General features: G+C 43.9%; 1 protein-coding gene across 3 annotated transcripts in view; it reads left to right on the top strand.

Annotated features, from left to right (window-relative positions):
- The window catches only part of LOC109866961 (voltage-dependent calcium channel subunit alpha-2/delta-1), a 134003-nt gene that overhangs the window by 97149 nt on the left and 15641 nt on the right, over positions 1-21213 (top strand). For 2 of the 3 annotated variants that reach the window (XM_031802066.1, XM_031802067.1), the window contains exons 11-27: positions 1381-1539; positions 1907-2011; positions 2572-2650; positions 2791-2840; positions 3117-3206; positions 3306-3380; positions 3520-3600; positions 6355-6429; positions 7328-7387; positions 11627-11683; positions 12193-12264; positions 12420-12481; positions 12833-12909; positions 17230-17290; positions 17518-17612; positions 18222-18303; positions 21018-21080. In XM_031802066.1, the coding sequence (XP_031657926.1) occupies positions 1381-1539; positions 1907-2011; positions 2572-2650; positions 2791-2840; positions 3117-3206; positions 3306-3380; positions 3520-3600; positions 6355-6429; positions 7328-7387; positions 11627-11683; positions 12193-12264; positions 12420-12481; positions 12833-12909; positions 17230-17290; positions 17518-17612; positions 18222-18303; positions 21018-21080 (1343 nt within the window). Of the gene's footprint in view, positions 1-1380; positions 1540-1906; positions 2012-2571; positions 2651-2790; positions 2841-3116; positions 3207-3305; positions 3381-3519; positions 3601-6354; positions 6430-7327; positions 7388-11611; positions 11684-12192; positions 12265-12419; positions 12482-12832; positions 12910-17229; positions 17291-17517; positions 17613-18221; positions 18304-21017; positions 21081-21213 lie in introns of all 3 variants that reach the window. The other variant, XM_031802068.1, reaches the window with a different exon arrangement.

Genomic DNA, 21213 nt, shown 5'->3' on the forward strand with positions numbered 1-21213 from the left:
GTGGCTACTTTGAAGAATCTCAAATATAAAATATATTTTGTTAGATTTGTTTAACACTTTTTTGGTTATTACATGATTCCATATGTGTTATTTCATAGTTTTGATGTCTTCACTAGTATTTTACAATGTAGAAAATAGTCAAAATAAAGAAAAACCATGAAATGAGTAGGTGTCCAAACCTTTGACTGGCACTGTATATGTATGTTTTTGTCATTTAGCAGACGTTCTCTTGGAGTGCCAGATGGGCGTGTTTGCACTTTTGGGACTATTCCATTGGTTCCATTCTGCCACGTAAGCTCAATTGAGCGCAGCTAAAGTCTCGGATATACTACCCATGGAAATTCTCACATTTACATGAATACTCAGCATGCCCACTAAATTGTCTCATGCACTGGATAAGGCTATGAAGTATCTCCTAGCATGAATTAATTAGACATATATGGAGGAGAAATACTTTCTCTTTTACACCTCCTCTCTCTCATCCTCTCCCTTCTTCCTTTCTACCTCTTACTTCCTCTTTCTCTTTCTCCCACCCATCTTCTCACCCTCCTCCTCTCCTTTTAATAGATTACGTGATTAAAGAGCACATTGTTGTGTGTGTGTGTGTGTGTGTGTGTGTGTGTGTGTGTGTGTGTGTGTGTGTGTGTGTGTGTGTGTGTGTGTGTGTGTCCATGCTGTCTCCTAAGCTCAGTCTGCATGTCAGGCAAGCGAAGCCTTGAAATTGCCTTCCAGTCTAAGTGGTGTCTCTGTCACTCAGTTAGAAACATCAAAGTTGTCACACGAATGCAGATACATGCGCACACACACACACACACACACACACACAAACACACGCACATACCCAGTCAGATTCTGCTAGTCTCCATGGATGCATGTATCTGCTGTCCCCATTTGCTGATTAACAGGCACATTGATTGGTTCAGATCGATGGGTTGCAGCATTGTTGAGAAAGACAATACAGCCAACAGTTGGACCATGGCTATTCTCTCTGCATTGTATTATTACTGGGATCTAGACAGTGATAGTGTGTGTCAGTAAGTATGGCTTATATCTGTAGCCTCCCCCATTCTAACAGGTACAATACCTCTACTCAGGTCTCAGAGCACTCAATCTGGAGCATCTGTTGATTTGGCTGCCAAGGTGTGTGTGTGTGTGTGTGTGTTATTTCCACTCTAATGAGAGTGTGCTAGTAGAGGGAGTCTTGTTTCCATGGTACCAGATCATGAAGTTGAGAGGATGCAGAGTAATTCGCAACACTTGATGAATGTGTCTGTTTACCACTGCATGACAGTAGTCATGGCCAGGTGTGTGTGTGTGTGTGTGTGTGTGTGTGCGCACGCGTGCGTAAATGTCTAACCTCTATCTGTCTCCCTCTACCAGTTCAACACCAGGGTGAATAACACGGCATGCTTTGACCACCTGGTCCAGGCCAACGTGAGGAATAAGAAGATCCTGAAGGATGCGGTTCAGAACATCTCTGCTAAAGGCATCACCAACTACACCAAGGGATTTGAGTTTGCCTTCGAACAGCTCTATGCAGTAAGAGCCCCTCTGTTTAGAAGTATAAGACAGTTGTTACATTTAAGTATAATGACAACCCTCCAGCAGATGTACATTGAAGTTTCAGGAACATATGTCATGTAAAATGTACAAAGTGTCACCTGTGAGCTCTGCTCTTTCTCTTATGATAGATTATGATGAGACACTGCCCTCTGCTGGTTATAGCGGGTATGTCTCTACTTTCTAGCCCAGTGACCAACAAGCTCCTGGGTGTGTAGGATTTTACTCCAGTCTTTTACTACCCTGATTTTAGTCATCAGCTACTCAGCAGTACCTTCCTAAGCACAATCAGGTGTGTTAGGATTGGCAACCCATATTCTCTATATGGCGTGGTTTCTCTGTGCAGACCAACATCACTAGAGCCAACTGTAACAAGATCATCATGCTGTTCACTGATGGAGGAGAGGAGAGAGCGTCGGCCATACTGCAGAAATACAACGCTGACAAGAAGGTACAGTTTCAACACACACTACAATGTATCGTCCACCTAGTCGGTGACCGATAGTAGTAAATATGGAAAGCAGGTCTGAATGATGAAGGGAAACAGAGTGATGGCTTGTTTGGATGTTGAGGAAGTACTCTGTGTGCTGATCCTATGGTTTATACAGGTGGAGGCCAGATAATCACTACACTAACCCACACACTCACTCACTGACACACACACACACGCACGCACACAGATCACTCTCAGTTACTGTCAGTCATCCTCTCTAGCAGATATGAAGTTTGTGATGATATCTCTGCCAAAGCTGCTCTTTCTGCTCAGCACATGAAAGGAGACTGTGAGGGTGGGAGGTAGAGAGAACATGGTAACACCATCCTTAACCCTTCACAAACCAATCCCTGTGTACACTGTAACAGTAGTCCTTCCCACTAGTTAGAGTTGATATTCTATGGCCCATAATAACCTCTCAGACACAGTACCTAACTATAGTTTTTAACTTCTATCACACACCCTTACAGTTCAACGTGGATGTGTCTTTAACAGATACACACGGCTCTGTGTTCTAGGTGCGTATCTTCACCTTCTCAGTGGGTCAACACAACTATGATAAAGGTCCAGTCCAGTGGATGGCCTGTGCTAATAAAGGTAGGATACTATGTTGTTGTTGTTTGTTTGTGCTAAACATTAAGCACTGGTAGTGCTGTGTATCATTGGAGTTTCCACGTTGGGTCTGCTTATGTAGATAGCTAATGTCCTGATCTTAGTCCTTTGTCTATTTCTCCCAGGATACTTCTATGAGATTCCCTCTATTGGAGCCATACGCATCAACACTCAGGTGATAATAAGCATTCTGCATGAACTTGTGTTTGTGTGTGTGTTTCATTTATTTCGATGTGTATGTGTTTGACTTTGTTTTAAACGTGTGTATTTGGCGGCAGGTAGCATAGGAGTTAAGAGTGTTGGGCCAGTAACCGAAAGCTGACTAGGTGAAAATTCTGTCGATGTGCCCTTGAGCAAGGCATTTAACCCTATTTGCTCCTGTAAGTTGCTCTGGATAAGAGTGTGTACTAAATGACTAAATTGTATTCAAAAGAGTATTTGTGTGTTGTAGGAGTACCTGGATGTCCTGGGCAGACCCATGGTTCTAGCTGACCAGCTGGCCAAGCAGGTCCAGTGGACTAATGTCTACCTTGACGCTCTGGTATCACATCACTTCTATCCCACAATGCACCTCACCAAAATCTTTCTGAAACACAATAACGATGACTTACATTTAGCTTTCTTGGTCTGTGTGTGTTAGGAGCTGGGTCTGGTCATCACAGGAACCCTACCTGTCTTCAACAAGACCAAGTATAAAGATGAATCGGGTTTAGAGGTAAACCGCACACGCAAGCAGGCACACACACACCAATTCTTTCTTAAAATAATCCCATCCCAGCATTAGACACCAATAGCCTCTAAATCAACATGACTCTTACTATTCAATTTTAAATGAAAATGTTGTTCCCTCTCAGATTCAGAACCAGTTGATCCTAGGGGTGATGGGGATTGATGTGTCGCTAGATGACATCAAGAAGCTCACACCGCGCTACACTGTGAGTGACACACACACTAACACACCAGAACACTCCTTATTCTCCTAGTTCCGTCTCAATGTTAAGGCCTTTTCTCACCAAATGTTGATATTTTTGTCCAAATTCCGAAAAAATACAGATTCAGTTTTAGACACACTAAAACCATTCACAACAAGTCTGATGAGCTTTTCCCTCCATACAGGCTTAGCCCATTTTAGGAAACTTTCTGAATGGACATAGAGAATTAGCGAACATATACGCATACACACACACACACCTAAAAGGACCCATCAATCAAAGCCACCTGAAGCGTATCTCACTCAGACACATAAGCAAATCACATTTCTTCTTTCCCAAAAAACATATTAAAAAACTTGCCTTAGCTTCAAATCCTTTCTGTCGGATACCAAAAACTAGCCTGTCTATAGCCTAATGATCAGCCATTTATGAATTTTAATGAAGCAGTGGAAGGTTATGTATTTTAATTTGAGTGTTTTATGTAAATAGGCAGAGAGTGTTTTGTCTCGTCCTTTTAGGGTTGCCTATAGCACAGGTGTCTCTTCCTTTTAGGGTTGCCTATAGCACAGGTGTCTCTTCCTTTTAGGGTTGCCTATAGCACAGGTGTCTCTTCCTTTTAGGGTTGCCTATAGCACAGGTGTCTCTTCCTTTTAGGGTTGCCTATAGCACAGGTGTCTCTTCCTTTTAGGGTTGCCTATAGCACAGGTGTCTCTTCCTTTTAGGGTTGCCTATAGCACAGGTGTCTCTTCCTTTTAGGGTTGCCTATAGCACAGGTGTCTCTTCATTTTCGGGTTGCCTATAGCACAGGTGTCTCTTCCTTTTCGGGTTGCCTATAGCACAGGTGGCCGCCTAGATTCACTTTAGCCTATAATATATCGCTATATTAACTTCTAACTTACACAACTCTCTGTTTACGTCACTGTTCCCTTCTTGAGCAATTCACACATCTCTGCTGGCAACTCCACTGGCCCATCTCTTCCCCCTCATCGCTCTCAAACGAGCAGCAATATAGTTTGAAACTTATTTTGAGCATTTTTTAATAAAACTAATAAGCCCAGGCCTATTAGAGGAGAGAAGCATAGATCGATCCTCTTCGTTGCTGAATGGCTATAAAATAGGCTACATCAGCGTTTCCCACCTAATTTGAAAAAGGGGTTTTGAGAGAAACGTTGAAATAAAATAAATAAAAAATTGTTACATCGGTAACCTCGGTGGCCCTAGATGGAGTTGTAATGAACAGGTTTCTGTTTTCTACCTACTAATGTGTCTCTTTCTATTGAACCGTTTAAGATACAAAATATTATGACCCCGTCGCTGAAAGATAAGACTCTGAGACACGTATGGTTTCTGTTTCCTTCTACAAGCTGCGCAGGACTCGTTAGAGCATAGTGGACCAGGCACAGAATCAGGCTGGGTGAAGAAGAACATCATCACTAGCTAGGGTCCAACTGGTGACCAATTTTCAAACAAATATTCAAAAATCTGCATAAGGAATGCCATTTCCCACCAGTGGTGTTTCCACCAAACGGTCCTGTTGCAGATAAAACCAGTGTGTGATGATGTAGTGCACACAACATGTACTTTTTCACATATGTTTTCATGCACCAAATAAAAATCTAAAGTTCAATCTGTTTCCATCGCATTTTCAGCTCTACTGAGCATCAAGATCACTGTGCACTTTCACCACCCTGTGAAGTTCATCGTAACTTATTTTATTTGTAGCCTAATAAACTGCATGGTTTCCATAGTCGTGGTGGGAGGACCACACACCATCATCGCGTGACTCCAAGATTACTTCCATATGATGGTTATATTTATATTTGCTCATAAAGGTGTTTCCACCGCCATTTCTGGCATAATTAATTATACTGACACAAAAAGATGATCTGTCGGCATGTATAAAATTGTACTGAAACTTGTGTTTTATTTGGTCGCATAAAACTGTGGATGGAAATGTGGTTAATGATGATGTTCTTTTCTACACAGAAGATCATACAAAAGTATTGTCTGATGACCTTCTGAACTTTCTAATACCTTTCTTATGCAGTTTAGTCACTTTAAACCTTCAGATTGTAGTGTCAAAAGTACTGTACTGTCAGACTGATTTGTAATAGACTGTCATAGCCTCAATTTAAAAAAAGTCAACATTGGCCGTTGATTACATCCGTTTTGGGGTTGTGAAAACATTTTCATATCAAAATGGGGTCGTGGGCCAAAAAAGTTTGGGAACCCCCTGCGGTACATCATTGGTAATGAACATGGGACATTTCAACGGCGAGCTCTGGTGTGATGTGATCACATTGATTAAATTAATATGGTGCTGCACTGATGTGTTGCAAATGGAAATAAACAGGCAGAGAGCAATTGATGAATTAATGAATTCACACTATGAACACAGACCTGTCAGAGGCAGTTTCCCAGATAACAATTTATATTGGTCTACAGCTTATTTTCGCATGCGAGAAGACAAACAAATGTAACCTGTTCCGAATAAATCATTTACGGATTGTGGCCTTATTTCACAATTGGTGTCAACGGCGTCATAAACAAGACGTGCTCGTATATTTTTTTTTTGTCCAAATTATTCGCCTGAAAATAACAGACTTACTCTGACAGCCCTGCCCTCTATCATATGTTTATGATCGATACTCTAATAACCCAGAACAGGGATGTAGTGAGTACACATTCATGTTCCCTGTAGTATACAAAAGATGTTCAACTGTCTCCACCAACCCTCTCTGTTCCTCCACTCCTCAGATTGGACCTAATGGCTATTATTTTGCCATTGACCCCAATGGATATGTACTGCTACACCCCAACCTCCAACCTAAGGTATATACTATCTCTACCTCTTCTATTCTGTTACCACATGTCTTACAATCCCAACTCATTCTGAGGTGCTACTATGCTTGCTATTCCTGTTCATATGATCCCACACATGATCGTAGCATTATGTCTAACCACAGGCCACTAAAATGCTCCTGAGCCACCTTTAGAGAAACACAACCCACTGCTCCTCCCTACAGTACCTCTTCTATTCCTCCCCTCTTTCCTCTCCTCCTCTACCGACCTCCTCCTCAACACCCCCCTGGCCAGGACTTGACAGGCTGCAGAGGGCCATGTGTTGCCCAGGCCCGCAGGCTCTCTGTTGGGGCTTGTTGTGTTCAACAAGGCCTGGGACACATGTTAACATCTCATCCAACCACATCCTCAAAACACTAATCAACATGGACACACACTCATGGATCCAATCTATTCATACACACACATGCACTGGCACGTAACCCTAAGCAATGCACAGCATACACAGGGTGTTCATGTGTGTGTGTAAAGGCGTGCAGCCTCTTTCAAGGGGAACTGTGTCAATGTGACTGGAGGTCTTGTACAGCGTTGTATAGGTTTCCTAAGGAGGGACCATGTGTGTGAGTGTGTCAGTCAGGGTTTGAAACAGTCCTCACGTCTGTTACAGAGAGGGGATCAGAGATTAATGCCATCAGAAGGCCTTGTTCTGACTAATGTGATTTTAACCATGCTGAAATATGCTACAGACACCACCCTTTGTTGAAGGTTGCAACAGTCAGGGTTTGAGTCCCGCCTGGCCACATACTGTATGTGTTAACGTGTATTCTATTGCGATAATAGTGCCTGGCCAATGAATTAATATTATCAAATGGAGATGTTGTCTCCCACTGAAAAGCTCCCTGCATCTCTCTCATTATGTGTCTGTTAGAAAAGGATCCGTAACCACAAGACAAGACTCAATAAGCCGTATGCCATCACACTCCATGAGGTGAGAGAGAGTAGGATAGATAGATAGTAGATGTCCTTTAGTAGAACATATTATAGATGTAGACTAGTAACCCTTAGGGCTGGTCTTTAACTGTTAGATCATTGATTGGAGTGTGTGTGTCCAGTAAACTCTGCTAAAGTGATGGTACACTACAATATGACTCCTTGGATCAACCGAAGAAAATTACTTGACTGGTTACAAGTAAATGAGTTATGTTTTCTCATTTAAAAAAATACTACATTTGTTGAAACCAAATATATGATTCAATGTCAACTGTTTTATTAGATTTTTATCAATCCTATATTTTAAGTTGCAACCTATTTCTTTCAGCACTCTTCCCCCTTTGGTTAAACCCAATAAATAACAAATCCAAAATAATATTTCATGTAAATACATCCCATGTTTTCATCTTGTTCCAAGTTCACTTTTTAATATGGAATTACCTACGGGTTATACGCAATTAAATAAATGATGTATATATCAAGAAATTGTGTTGATTCAATAACATGAAGTTATGTTTCTGAACATATTCTTTACACAAGACTTTCATATTAAGTAGCAACAATATCGTAACCAAGCATTGGATACCTTATCTTTAGTATCACATGCACTTATGCAAGTATCATTACAGACACTGGCGAGTTTAATTTTGAATAGGGAATACAACAGACCACAATAATGACATTCACTTTCACAGGATGACAAAAGTAACAACCTGGAAGCCACATCCCAATAAGCCACACCTCCACCCCCCCCCCCCCCCCCCCCCCCCCCCCCCCACACACACACACACACACACGCACACACTGCTATTTGATTTCGGAACAATTGATTAGAAAATCAGTGTTTAATACGTTTTATTTGAATATTTATAAAATTCACATTGTTATGTCTGGTAACACATTTTAATTTTCCTTGAATCCAACCCCATTCCATGCACTAAATGGATGTTGGTGGAGCAATGTCTACTTAAGGGTGCAAATTACAAGCACTCACAAAAGCTCTGACGAAGGCCTTGAGGCCGATACGTAAAGCTTAATAATAAATAGTGATACTATCCAGAGCAGTGTGCGGGTTTCTCTTTTCCTTCATGAATTCTGTTGTTACAATGCGCCTGCAACAAAGATGGCTCAGATGTGAGAGAGCCTCTTGAATTTTGAATCATTCCAATCAGTAAGCGCACTTCAGATGAACAGTAGCGTGGTCAGTGTTTTCCTGCTGCTGTTGTAGTCTTAGAGCAGCCATACTCGGTGGGTGGAATAGAAAGTAATAGTGACTAGTTGTTATTAGTCAAGTAGACGGTCACATAATTAGCTAAATGTTGCCCACTGTTTATTTGACTCTTTCACATGTTCTGTTAAACTGTTTCTTTCCTCTAAGCCATCTGTCATGTTGTCATTATGTTGTGTCATTGTCTAGAAGTTTGGGTGTATGCACCTGTGTGAGAGAGAGGGAGATGGAGAGAAGGGTAGGTCCTAGAGGGAGGGAGGGAGGGAGGGAGGGAGGGAGGGAGGGAGGGAGGAGTGTAGGTCCTAGAGGGAGGGAGGGAGGGAGGGAGGGAGGGAGGGAGGGAGGGAGGGAGGGAGGGAGGGAGGGAGGGAGGGAGGGAGGGAGGGAGGGAGGGAGGGAGAAGTGTAGGTCCTGGAGGGAGGGAGGGAGGGAGGGAGGGAGGGAGGGAGGGAGGGAGGGAGGGAGGGAGGGAGGGAGGGAGGGAGGGAGGGAGGGAGGGAGGGAGGGAGGGAGAAGTGTAGGTCCTAGAGGGAGGGAGGGGGGGAGGGAGGGAGGGAGGGTGGGAGGGAGGGGAGGGAGGGAGAAGTGTAGGTCCTAGAGGGAGGGAGGGGGGGAGGGAGGGAGGGAGGGAGAAGTGTAGGTCCTAGAGGGAGGGAGGGAGGGAGGGAGGGAGGGAGGGAGGGAGGGAGGGAGGGAGGGAGGGAGAAGTGTAGGTCCTAGAGGGAGGGAGGGAGGGAGGGAGGGAGGGAGGGAGGGAGGGAGGGAGGGAGGGAGGGAGGGAGGGAGGGAGGGAGGGAGGGAGGGAGGGAGGGAGGGAGGGAGGGAGAAGTGTAGGTCCTAGAGGGAGGGAGGGAGGGAGGGAGGGAGGGAGGGAGGGAGGGAGGGAGGGAGGGAGGGAGGGAGGGAGGGAGGGAGAAGTGTAGGTCCTGGAGGGAGGGAGGGAGGGAGGGAGGGAGGGAGGGAGGGAGGGAGGGAGGGAGGGAGGGAGGGAGAAGTGTAGGTCCTAGAGGGAGGGAGGGAGGGAGGGAGGGAGGGAGGGAGAAGTGTAGGTCCTAGAGGGAGGGAGGGAGGGAGGGAGGGAGGGAGGGAGGGAGGGAGGGAGGGAGGGAGGGAGGGAGGGAGGGAGGGAGGGAGGGAGGGAGGGAGGGAGGGAGGGAGACTGAACTAACACATGATGACATGAACAGGTTACAGCAGGTCCCTTCCTAGTACTGCTACTTGTTTGTCTTTCTCACTGGGACTTGATGGATCAATTCACGAAACTGTATGAGACCATCTGTGCACTATTGTCATGAATTCCTATTTATATTCAAAAAACTTGCTTTGTAAATCATGTCCATAATCCCTCTGGTACATCACTGTAAAGCATTCCAGTGAAAGGGCATGGTCAATCTTACTGTTCTGTTCTGATCTGTTGGCGTGTGCATGTGTGATCAGAGAAACAGAGGGGTGTGTGAATATGGAGGGTGACCTTGGATTCTTTGAACACATTCTCTCTTTTCTCTCTTGTTCTTGTGTTTCAGTCTGTGTGTGATTTGTGGTTGAATAGAAAACCCATTTCATATTCATCACACAAATCCCTCGCTACATTTGGAGTTGGATTTTGATCTCTCTCCCCCACCCACTCACTTTGAGACTCTTTCTTTCTTTCTTTCTTTCTTTCTTTCTTTCTTTCTTTCTTTCTTTCTTTCTTTCTTTCTTTCTTTCTTTCTTTCTTTCTTTCTTTCTTTCTTTCTTTCTTTCTTTCTTTCTCTGTATATTATAGTTTCATCCTCTCTCCTTAATTTGACTGTGTATTTAATGTGCTTATATGTTCTGTATCATCTTTTTTTTTCATGCTGAGATCCTCTTCATCATCCTCCTTTTTCTCCACTGTTCCATCTTTCTTTTCTCTCTTCATCCAATGTAAGGATCATTTAATCATCATCATCACAGTGTGTTTATGTAGCTTTTGCAGAAACTAAATCCATATGAACCTTCTAAAACGTGTATACAGTCTAAAGGTAGAGCAGCGTTGCTAGGAGACAGAGTATCAGGTTCCATCCATTTACTGGTGCTTTAACAAAGTAGTTCTGGATTACTGCTGCTACTTTATAACATTAGAAAGTCCCTGATACGCACTGAGGGTTTAACTACTGACATTAACACAGTCTACAGTTAGTCTGTATCAAACACACACACACACACACACACACACACACACACACACACACGGACTCATCCATCACGCATGCATGCAACACACACACACACACACACACACACACACACACACACACACACACACACACACACACACAAGCTGGAGTATTACGGGTCAGTTGGTTCTCAGCTGTATAAACTAGGCTCTTTGTCTGAATGTACAGTATATACTGTAGAACACAATAACAGGATAGGGTAAGGAGCGGAGTTTTACTCTATGGCCTGAAGCCATGCTAAGAACCCCTGACTGAAACATTACACAGTCTACTGGGTTTCCCAACTGGCGGCGCTGATTTTATTTGGCCTCCCAAGTTTTCTGAGCAAGGTTTTAGTTTTTACATTTTCATTGTTGGATATTAAAGACTGTAAATACACCAGGAAATGAGCTCCAAGTCATTTGTATTAAAGAAATGTGTTTCCATGTATTCCCACGCAAAATAGAGAGACGTGATCGTATACAAATGTAAGCAATGTCTGAAATGTATATGTTTTAGTCAAATATATCTGTTTGGGCTTCTACTGGTCTACTGCGTTTCATTACAACTCACTGTAGCAACTCAACATGCTTCAGTGGGACCGATATCAAACAAGTCATGCTATTGAATATACAAGAATGAGAGAGTGTGTGTGTGTGTGTGTGTGTGTGTGTGTGTGTGTGTGTGTGTGTGTGTGTGTGTGTGTGTGTGTGTGTGTGTGTGTGTGTGTGTGTGTGTGTGTGTGTGTGTGTGTGTGTGTGTGTGTGTGTGTTTCGTGGTAACTCATCCACCAGACTAAACACTCACATCTCCTCAGAATCCTAAATTCCAGGAACCTGTCACTCTGGACTTCCTCGATGCTGAACTGGAGAACGACATCAAAGTCCAGGTAAACACACACACACAGGTGTTAGTTGTGTCCAGTCTCCAGTCAATTGAGTGTGATTCATACAGTGACTGGCTGTAAACGAGAGGATGTTTACAGAAGCAGTGGATACCCCACTCTGTCTGTCGCTCCCTCTCCTTTCATCCTGCTTCTATCATATACATAGACACTCCAAGAGGGAGGTTCAGCACATAGATGTGCTACCGATCTCCTTGTTGTTATTCCTCTCTTTCTCTCTCGCTGGTGTACAGATGTGCACTGTGTTTTTGAGAGAGAACGGTATTGAGATCAGACCCTGTAACTGTTCATACATTTGACACGGGTACAGTTGAAGAAGATATCTTTTTATATTTATTTTATCTTTCACACACACAAAACCATGCATGCATGATCTCTCTCTCTCGCTCTCTCTCTGTCTCTCTGTGTGTGTGTGTGTGTGTGTGTGTGTGTGTGTGTGTGTGTGTGTGTGTGTGTGTGTGTGTGTGTGTGTGTGTGTGTGTGTGTGTGTGTAGATCAGGAGAATGATGATAGATGGGAACCCAGGTGAAGAGACCATAGAGACTCTAGTTAAAACTCAGGATGAGGTGAGATCAGCACCAATGTAAGACACACAATAGTACTAATTCTCACTTATACATCTCCTAGTGACATCAGTGCATGACTTAGGTTGAAGTAAGTTACGTGTAGTTTACGATTTAGGATTATGACTGTTTTAACACCTCTGTGTGTTCGCTGACAGAGATACATCGACAGAGGAGTAAGGACGTACACCTGGGCTCAGGTCAATGGAACAGACTACAGGTAGGCAGGAGGACTGAAAGATGTTGACCCAGTCCAGAAACAATCTTTAACCCCTTGCCATATCTCCTGGTCTGGCCAGTAGGGGGCACTACAAACGTGTAGTGATCTGAAAGGATTAGATAGGTTGCTGTAACGTGTAACATCTCTACTTCATGAATATGATCAGGTCTGGCCAGTAGGGGGCACTCTCTGTCCCTCACCATCACAGTAAAACTCTTTTCAACTACTGAAATGTGTTTAAATGCAGATGTTCAGTGTTCTGTCACCTTGTGGATGGTACATGTTTTTCCAAGCATCAGTGTGTCAACAGAGAAAGGACAGGGTCCTATATAATTACCTTTATTTCCGCAGCTTGGCCCTGGTCCTGCCTACCTACAGTGAACACTACATACAGGCCAAACTGGGAGACACCATCAGACAGACCATGGGTGAGAGCACACACACCCAGGCATGCAGCCACAAAAGAAACACACCACAGCAACTTTGCTCTCTCAAATCAGTGAGTTTTGCCGAAGTTCGTCCTTTGTAGTATGGCCCCATGGTCCAGTCGGCTGACGTTTCTCTCTCTCTCTCTCTCTCCCTTCACCCTACTCTCCGTCTCCATCACCCTCTCCCAGATCACATACTTCCTATGTCTTCTTCCGTCCCTCCCTCCATCAGCTTTGATGCACTCCACCCCGCCCTCCTTGTTCTTTCTCTTTTCCATCTCTTGTTCCCCTGTTCCCTTTCTTTGAATCTGAGGGCAGAGGAGGCATGTTACCTTACACAGCCTGCCTGTCTGCACCTCTTTCTCTACCCAGATCTGGTTTATAACTACTCATCAAGGCTTTATCACATGGTTCCTGTACTGTACCTCTGATGTACAAGATAAATCCACCTCTACAAACTATCCAACTCTCTTGACTTTAATGTTCCCCTCCTGTCCTCCCTCTATCTGCCCCTTCATGGGATCCGTACAGCTCCATGGGGCAAGTAGTCTATTTCCTGGTGTATAACTCACTGTTCCTTATCTGTCGTCCAGTCTCTGCATGATCATGTATCTGCGTTTGCATGATGAAGTATATTAATTCTACACAGTGACAGAGCGAAACAAAAGGAGGTGAAACGAGATGGAAGGAAAGAAGGGAAAAGGAATGACAAATCTGTATTGACAGAGAGTAAACGAGAGAACAGCTGAGGTCCATGTGATTCCTACCCTTCCCAGTCCGTACATGCGATGTCCTAAAATCTGCCTGTCATGTTTTACATGCTATTGAAATTCTTTGATTATGCACCAGATAGTCATGAACCTTTTCATATTGAACCATCAGTAAACGGTTTCACAGACTGCTGGCATGACTGTATCCATTTAATGACGTTTTTCTCGTGATGTCTTCTTTTAAGGGATTGATTGATGGACATTGATGTCTTTATGAGTGTAGGAACTCTATTGGAAAGAACATAGTGAAATCCAAAGCCAAAGCCTGTCACATGGAATAATAGCAGAGACAGATACTGTGCTGGAGTAACTGAGGATGTTCTGTGAACATAATGTACTGTATTGCATGTCTCTGCATGGTAGCACCTCTCTGTTTGGATAGTGTGGTTGTTTTAGATCAGATTTCACTTCTTTTTAAGACTTCTTATATTGCTGTAATATGAATTTGATAAGACATCCCAATGGTTCTGTTTTCTCTCTCTCTATCTCCTTCCTTTCCCTCCCTCCTTTCTCTCCCACTCCCTCCCTCTCTCTCTCTATCTCCTTCCTTTCCCTCCCTCCCTCCCCTCTCTCTCTATCTCCTTCCTTTCCCTCCCTCCCCTCTCTCTTTCTCTCCCGCTCCCTCTCTCTCTCTCTCTCTCTCTATCTCCTTCCTTTCCCTCCCTCCCCTCTCTCTTTCTCTCCCGCTCCCTCCCTCTCTCTCTATCTCCTTCCTTTCCCTCCCTCCCCTCTCTCTTTCTCTCCCGCTCCCTCCCTCTCTCTCTCTCTCTATCTGGGGTCACTACAGGGCAGAAGGGCAAGTATTCCTCTTCCCCTTGTCTGCTTGTTCCATCACTTCAGTTTCACTCCGCACCTTTTCTCCCTGTCTATCCGGCACCTCATATACAGTTGAAGTCGGAAGTTTAAATTCACTTAGGTTGGAGTCATTAAAACTTGTTTTTCAACCATTCCACAAATGTCTTGTTAACAAACTATAGTTTTGGCAAGTCGGTTAGGACATCTACTTTTTGCATGACACAAGTCATTTTTCCAACTAATGTTTAAAAAAATGTGTGAGATCAAGGATCTGTAACGTTCGTTGTTAGAATGAGACCAAGGTGTAGCGTGGTAGGCGTACATTTTCCTTTAATAATAAATGTTACACCAAAAAACAATAAACAACTCAACGAATATAAAGCTACTAGTGCAAACACATGCAACACAAAAAGACAAGATCCCACAACAGAAATTGGGAAAAAGGGCTGCCTAAGTATGATCCCCAATCAGAGACAATGATAGACAGCTGCCTCTGATTGGGAACCATACTCGGCCAAAAACAAAGAAATAGACAACATAGAATGGCCACCCCAAATCACACCCTGACCTAACCAAATAGAGAAATAAAACTGCTCTCTAAGGTCAGGGCGTGACAGGATCCTACAAACCTGACTCAGTTACACCAGCTCGGTAAGGAGGAATGGGCCAAAATTCACCCAACTTATTGTGGGAAGCTTGTGGAAAGTCACCCGACACGTTTGACCCAAATTACACAATTTAAAAGCAATGCTACCGAATACTAATTCAGTGTATGTAAACTTCTGACTCACTGGGAATGTGATGAAAGAAATACAAGCTGAAATATATCATTCTCTCTGCTATTATTCTGACATTTCACATTCTTAAAATAAAGTGATGATCCTAACTGGCCTAAGACATGACATTTTACTAGGATTAAATGTCAGGAATTGTGAAAAACTGAGTTTAAATGTATTTGGCTAAGGTGTATGTAAATATCCAACTTCAACTGTGTGTGTGTGTGTATGTGTGTGTGTGTGTGTGACACACATTGACCTGTCATCACTCTAACCAGTATGTGGCTGAGATGAACCAGGACTCTGTCAGTGAGTTAATGGACAGCAGTGTTCAAGATAAGGCCTGTCAGTGAGTTAATGGACATCAGTAAGGCCCGTCAGTGAGTTAATGGACAGCAGTGTTCTAGATAAGGCCCGTCAGTGAGTTAATGGACAGCAGTGTTCTAGATAAGGCCTGTCAGTGAGTTAATGGACAGCAGTGTTCTAGATAAGGCCTGTCAGTGAGTTAATGGACATCAGTAAGGCCTGTCAGTGAGTTAATGGACAGCAGTGTTTTAGATAAGGTCTGACAGTGAGTTAATGGACAGCAGTGTTTTAGATAAGGCCTGACAGTGAGTTAATGGACAGCAGTGTTCTAGATGAGGCCTGACAGTGAGTTAATGGACAGCAGTGTTTTAGATAAGGCCTGACAGTGAGTTAATGGACAGGAGTGTTCTAGATAAGGCCTGTCAGTGAGTTAATGGACAGCAGTGTTCTAGATAAGGCCTGACAGTGAGTTAATGGACAGCAGTGTTCTAGATAAAAGCCTGTCATTGACTTAATGGACATCAGTAAGGCCTGACAGTGAGTTAATGGACACCAGTGTTCTAGATAAGGCCGGTCAGTGAGTTAATGGACATCAGTAAGGCCTGACAGTGAGTTAATGGCCAGCAGTGTTCTAGATAAGGCCTGTCAGTGAGTTAATGGACAGCAGTGTTCTAGATAAGGCCTGTCAGTGAGTTAATGGACATCAGTAAGGCCTGACAGTGAGGTAATGGACAGCAGTGTTCTAGATAAGGCCTGACAGTGAGTTAATAGACATCAGTAAGGCCTGTCAGTGAGTTAATGGACAGCAGTGTTTTAGATAAGGCCTGTCAGTGAGTTAATGGACATCAGTAAGGCCTGTCAGTGAGTTAATGGACATCAGTAAGGCCTGTCAGTGAGTTAATGGACATCAGTAAGGCCTGTCAGTGAGTTAATGGACATCAGTAAGGCCTGTCAGTGAGTTAATGGACATCAGTAAGGCCTGACAGTGAGTTAATGGACAGCAGTGTTCTAGATAAGGCCTGTCAGTGAGTTAATGGACATCAGTAAGGCCTGTCAGTGAGTTAATGGACAGCAGTGTTCTAGATAAGGCCTGTCAGTGAGTTAATGGACAGCAGTGTTCTAGATAAGGCCTGTCAGTGAGTTAATGGACAGCAGTGTTTTAGATAAGACCTGACAGTGAGTTCATGGACAGCAGTGTCCTAGATAAGGCCTGACAGTGAGTTAATGGACAGCAGTGTTCTAAATAAGGCCTGTCAGTGAGTTAATGGACATCAGTAAGGCCTGTCAGTGAGTTAATGGACAGCAGTGTTCTAGATAAGGCCTGTCAGTGAGTTAATGGACAGCAGTGTTCTAGATAAGGCCCGTCAGTGAGTTAATGGACATCAGTAAGGCCTGTCAGTGAGTTAATGGACAGCAGTGTTCTAGATAAGGCCTGTCAGTGACAGTCAGCAGAGTGTACTGGCCTAACAGCCATGAAAAGTCGGATGGGTGGGAGATGGATGGGAGTTTGTCTCCATAATCATTGTCTCTCTCTCTTTCTGTCATGTCTTGTTTCACTCATTCATCTTTCAGTTCTTTATTCCCATAATGACCAGTCTGGTGTGCTGTTTAGGCCATGAATCCTGCTCTACAGAGTGTGTAAGGTTCTAAAGATGCCTCTCTATTCTCTTCAGCCATGGACACTCTGCGGGTGGAGATGTTTGATGAGTTGGGATACACCTTCATCGCCCCAAGGTGAGTGGCTACAGCCGCACATCTGAATCTCCTCCACCACCTCCATTTTGAACCATTGTTACTCCTGAAGTGTACTCACTAGGAGTATCTGGTTATTCCACAGTTTATGCTGGGATTGAGGAGCACGGTGTAGAATTAGGTAGAAGTTATAGAAGGAGTTTGATGTTCTACGGATGTTGAATTTGAGATGTAATGTATCTAATATACAGCGTCTGCTATTGCTGTAGGGAGTACTGCAAAGGCTTGAAAGACAACGACAACAACACCCAGTTCCTCCTGGACTTCAACCAGTTCATAGACAGGAACACACTGGAAGAGCCATGTAAGTTACCGTGGCTGTTTAACACTCGCAGGCGCACATACAACCCACGCATGCACGCACACACATATGCACACATACACACACAGACACACAGATGGAATTCCTTTACCTATTATACCCACCCAGGGGAAGGGTTTAGTGGGGGGTATATGATTTTTGATTTTGATTTTATGGTGTTCCATAGCCCTGTGAAGGTCCGAGAGAGGCGTTTGATTAGTCTGGTCTGGCCAGGAATGACATCAACCTTATCTAACGCGGTAGGCATTGGATTAGTGTAGTCTGATATCATCCTGATCGACTGAGCTTCTAGAACCTGATGTTGTCATGCTACTGTGTGACTCAGAACCTCTATAGTGTCATCATCTAATGGGTATCAGCTACTGGAGATCCTACCAATGTCCTCGGTGTCAGCTTTTTATTTTATTACTTTATTTTACCTTTATTTAACTAGGCAAGTCAGTTAAGAACAAATTCTTAAGCTAATGGATTGCAATGTCCTCTGTGTTGTCTAAGCAAGCTCAAGCCATCTAAACTTCTATGTGTCATCCTTGCAGTTTACCAAGGGGTTTACTGTGGAAGATACTTCAGTAACAATGTCTTCCTGTCTAGGTAATGTGACTCTGGTCAGTAGGCTGCTGTTGGACGCTGGGTTGACTGCTGATCTGGTCAAACTGTGGAAGGAGCAGTCATTGTGAGTGCCACACACACGCGCGCACACACACACACACACACACACACACACGCGCGCGTGCACACTCACACGCGCACACTCACACACACACACACACACATACACTAACCGCCATCAGGGCATCATCTACATGTACACATTGAGTCAGTTACATGAGTCATATAGACAGTTAGTCGACTCCCCATCTTGTTGATGTCTTTTTGGAGAAACACCAGGCAGCTAGTACTGCTATTTGCTAATGTCTGTTGCTATGAGAGTCTTGTCTGTGTTTTACCAGTAAAATATGATCAAAGAAAGACACAGGACCAGCTATGCCAAGACATGGTGTGTTCTGAAGACACCACAGTAATTACCTCAACATGCATTCATCACGCCATACACACACATGCTCACATAAACAGGAACAATTTACTGAATAAAGAACTGAAAGAATTAGGACAATAAGAGAAGTGACTGTCAGGGACTCTCAGGGAATACAACAGTGATGTGTAGGCCTCTTTGTGGGGCTCTCCAAGACACACACTGTTCAGATGGACTAGTGGACTCCTTTCCTGGAAAAAGGAAAGGAGTCTGAATACTTTCCGAATGCACTGTATGTGTATTTCACACTATATTGAGGTCAAATTACTATGATGCTTGTATGGATGCCAACCTCAACACGTTCATGTCATCTGAACCAATCAATTGCATTTACAGTTATAATTGACTGACTATCACCATTGATTTCTGTATGCTAGCTATACTAACGGGAGTTAGCATTTAGCAGTCACTTCTAAACCTGAAAAGTGACAACTTCTAAATGTTATGCAGCGAAAACAGCCACATATCCAAATAACACTTAAGTAACCACAATGTGGGTTTGTTACAATACATACTGTAAATTATGACGGATATGTTAAAATGGATTTGTTAAAATCAGATTTGTTGAATGTGTGCCAATCTGGTCAATGGAAGCATCGCCTCATTTACCACATCTATAACAGAGGCTCAGGGACCATCTAGACTAATCACAGAGGCATGAGCTAAATATTCCACTGTCTTTGAAGCCCTCCTCGCTCTCCCAGGGGAGTTTCTACCATTCTTCTCTGCAGATCCTCACAAGCTCTGTCAGGTTGGATGGGGAGGGTCGCTGCACAGCTATTTTCAGGTCTCTCCAGAGATGTTCGATTGGGTTCAAGTACGGGCTCTGGCTGGGCCACTCAAGGACATTCAGAGACTTGTCCCGAAGCCACTCCTGTGTTGTCTTGGCTGTGGGCTTAGGGTTGTTGTCCTGTTGGTAGGTGAACCCTTGTCCCAGTCTGAGGTCCTGAGCACTATGGAGCAGGTTTTCATTAAGGATCTCTCTGTACCTTTCTCTGCTCATCTTTCCCTAGATCCTGACTAGTCTCCCAGTCCCTGCTGCTGAAAAACATCCCCACAGCATGACGCTGCCACCACCATGCTTCACTGTAGGGATGGTGCCATTTTTCCTCCAGACGTGACTCTTGGCATTCCGGCCAAAGAGTTCAATCTTGGTTTCATCAGATCAGGGAATCTTGTTTCTCATGGTCTGAGATTCCTTTAGGTGCCTTTTGGCAAACTGAAAGTGGACTGTCATGTGCCTTTTACTGAGGAGTGGCTTCCGTCTGGCCGCTATACCATAAAGGCCTGATTGGTGGAGTGCTGCAGAGATGGTTGTCCTTCTGAGAGGTTCTCCAATCTCCACAGAGGAACTCTGGAGCTTTGTCAGAATGCGTTGTCATGGCTGTATGCTTAGGGTCGTTGTCCTGTTGGAAGGTGAACCTTCGCCCCCAGTCTGAGGTCCTGAGTACTTTGGAGCAGGTTTTCATCAAGGATCCCTCTGTACTTTGCTCCATTCTCCCATCTCCACAGAGTAACTCTGAGGTCGGTCAGAGTGACCATCATGTTCTTGGTCACTTCCCAGACCAAAGCCCTTCTCCCCCGATTGCTCAGTTTAGCCGTGCGGCCAGCTCTATGAAGAGTCTTGGTGGTTCCAAAATTCTTCCATTTCAGAATAATGGAGGCCACTGTGTTCTTGGGGACCTTCAATGTTGCATACATTTTTTGGTACTCTTCCCCAGATCTGTGCCTCGACACAATCCTGTCTCGGAGCTCGACGGAAAATTCCTTTGACCTCATGGCTTGGTTTTTGCACTGACATGCACTGTCAACTGTAGAACCTTATATAGACTGGTGTGTGCATTTCCAAATCATGTCCAATCAATTGAATTTAACACATATGGACTCCAATCAAGTTGTAGAAACATCTCAAGGATGGTCAATGGAAGCAGGATGAACCTAAGCTCAATTTTGAGTCTTATAGCAAAGGGACTTATATAAATGTTATATTTCTGTTTTTTTTATAGATTTGCAACATTTCCTAAAACACTGTTTTCACTTTGTCATTATGGGGTATTGTGTGTAGATTGATGAGGAAAAAAATAAATGCAATCCATTTTAGAATAAGGCTGTAACGTAACAAAATATGGAAAAGGTGAAGGGGTCTGAATACTTTTCGAATGCACTATATTAACAATAACCTAAATGTAGGCTAATTTTGCTGGGGGGCAATGAGGAGATTCGGGATCTTTCCCCCACGGCCATTTCCCCCACGAGTTTCCATGGCAATTACATTGTTTTGGTCGATTTCGATTTACCTCTTTACCTCATCAATTGAACTGTGATTGATACCTGTGTGTTCTTTCTGTTCCCAGGGGTGGGATTCTGGCCAGGTTTGTAGCCACTGATGGAGGGATCACCAGAGTCTATCCCAGAAGGTATGCTCAGATGTCTCCTTCAGAGTTACTTAGATTAGCCCGATCCCAAACTGTAGGTGCTGTGGCCCACTCTTATTGTAAGAAGCCATGACAAGGGATTAATACAGGTAGGAGTTGGCTAATGCACAAAGCT

Source organism: Oncorhynchus kisutch, linkage group LG22 (genome assembly GCF_002021735.2).
Source record: "Oncorhynchus kisutch isolate 150728-3 linkage group LG22, Okis_V2, whole genome shotgun sequence".
NCBI lineage: Eukaryota > Metazoa > Chordata > Actinopteri > Salmoniformes > Salmonidae > Oncorhynchus > Oncorhynchus kisutch.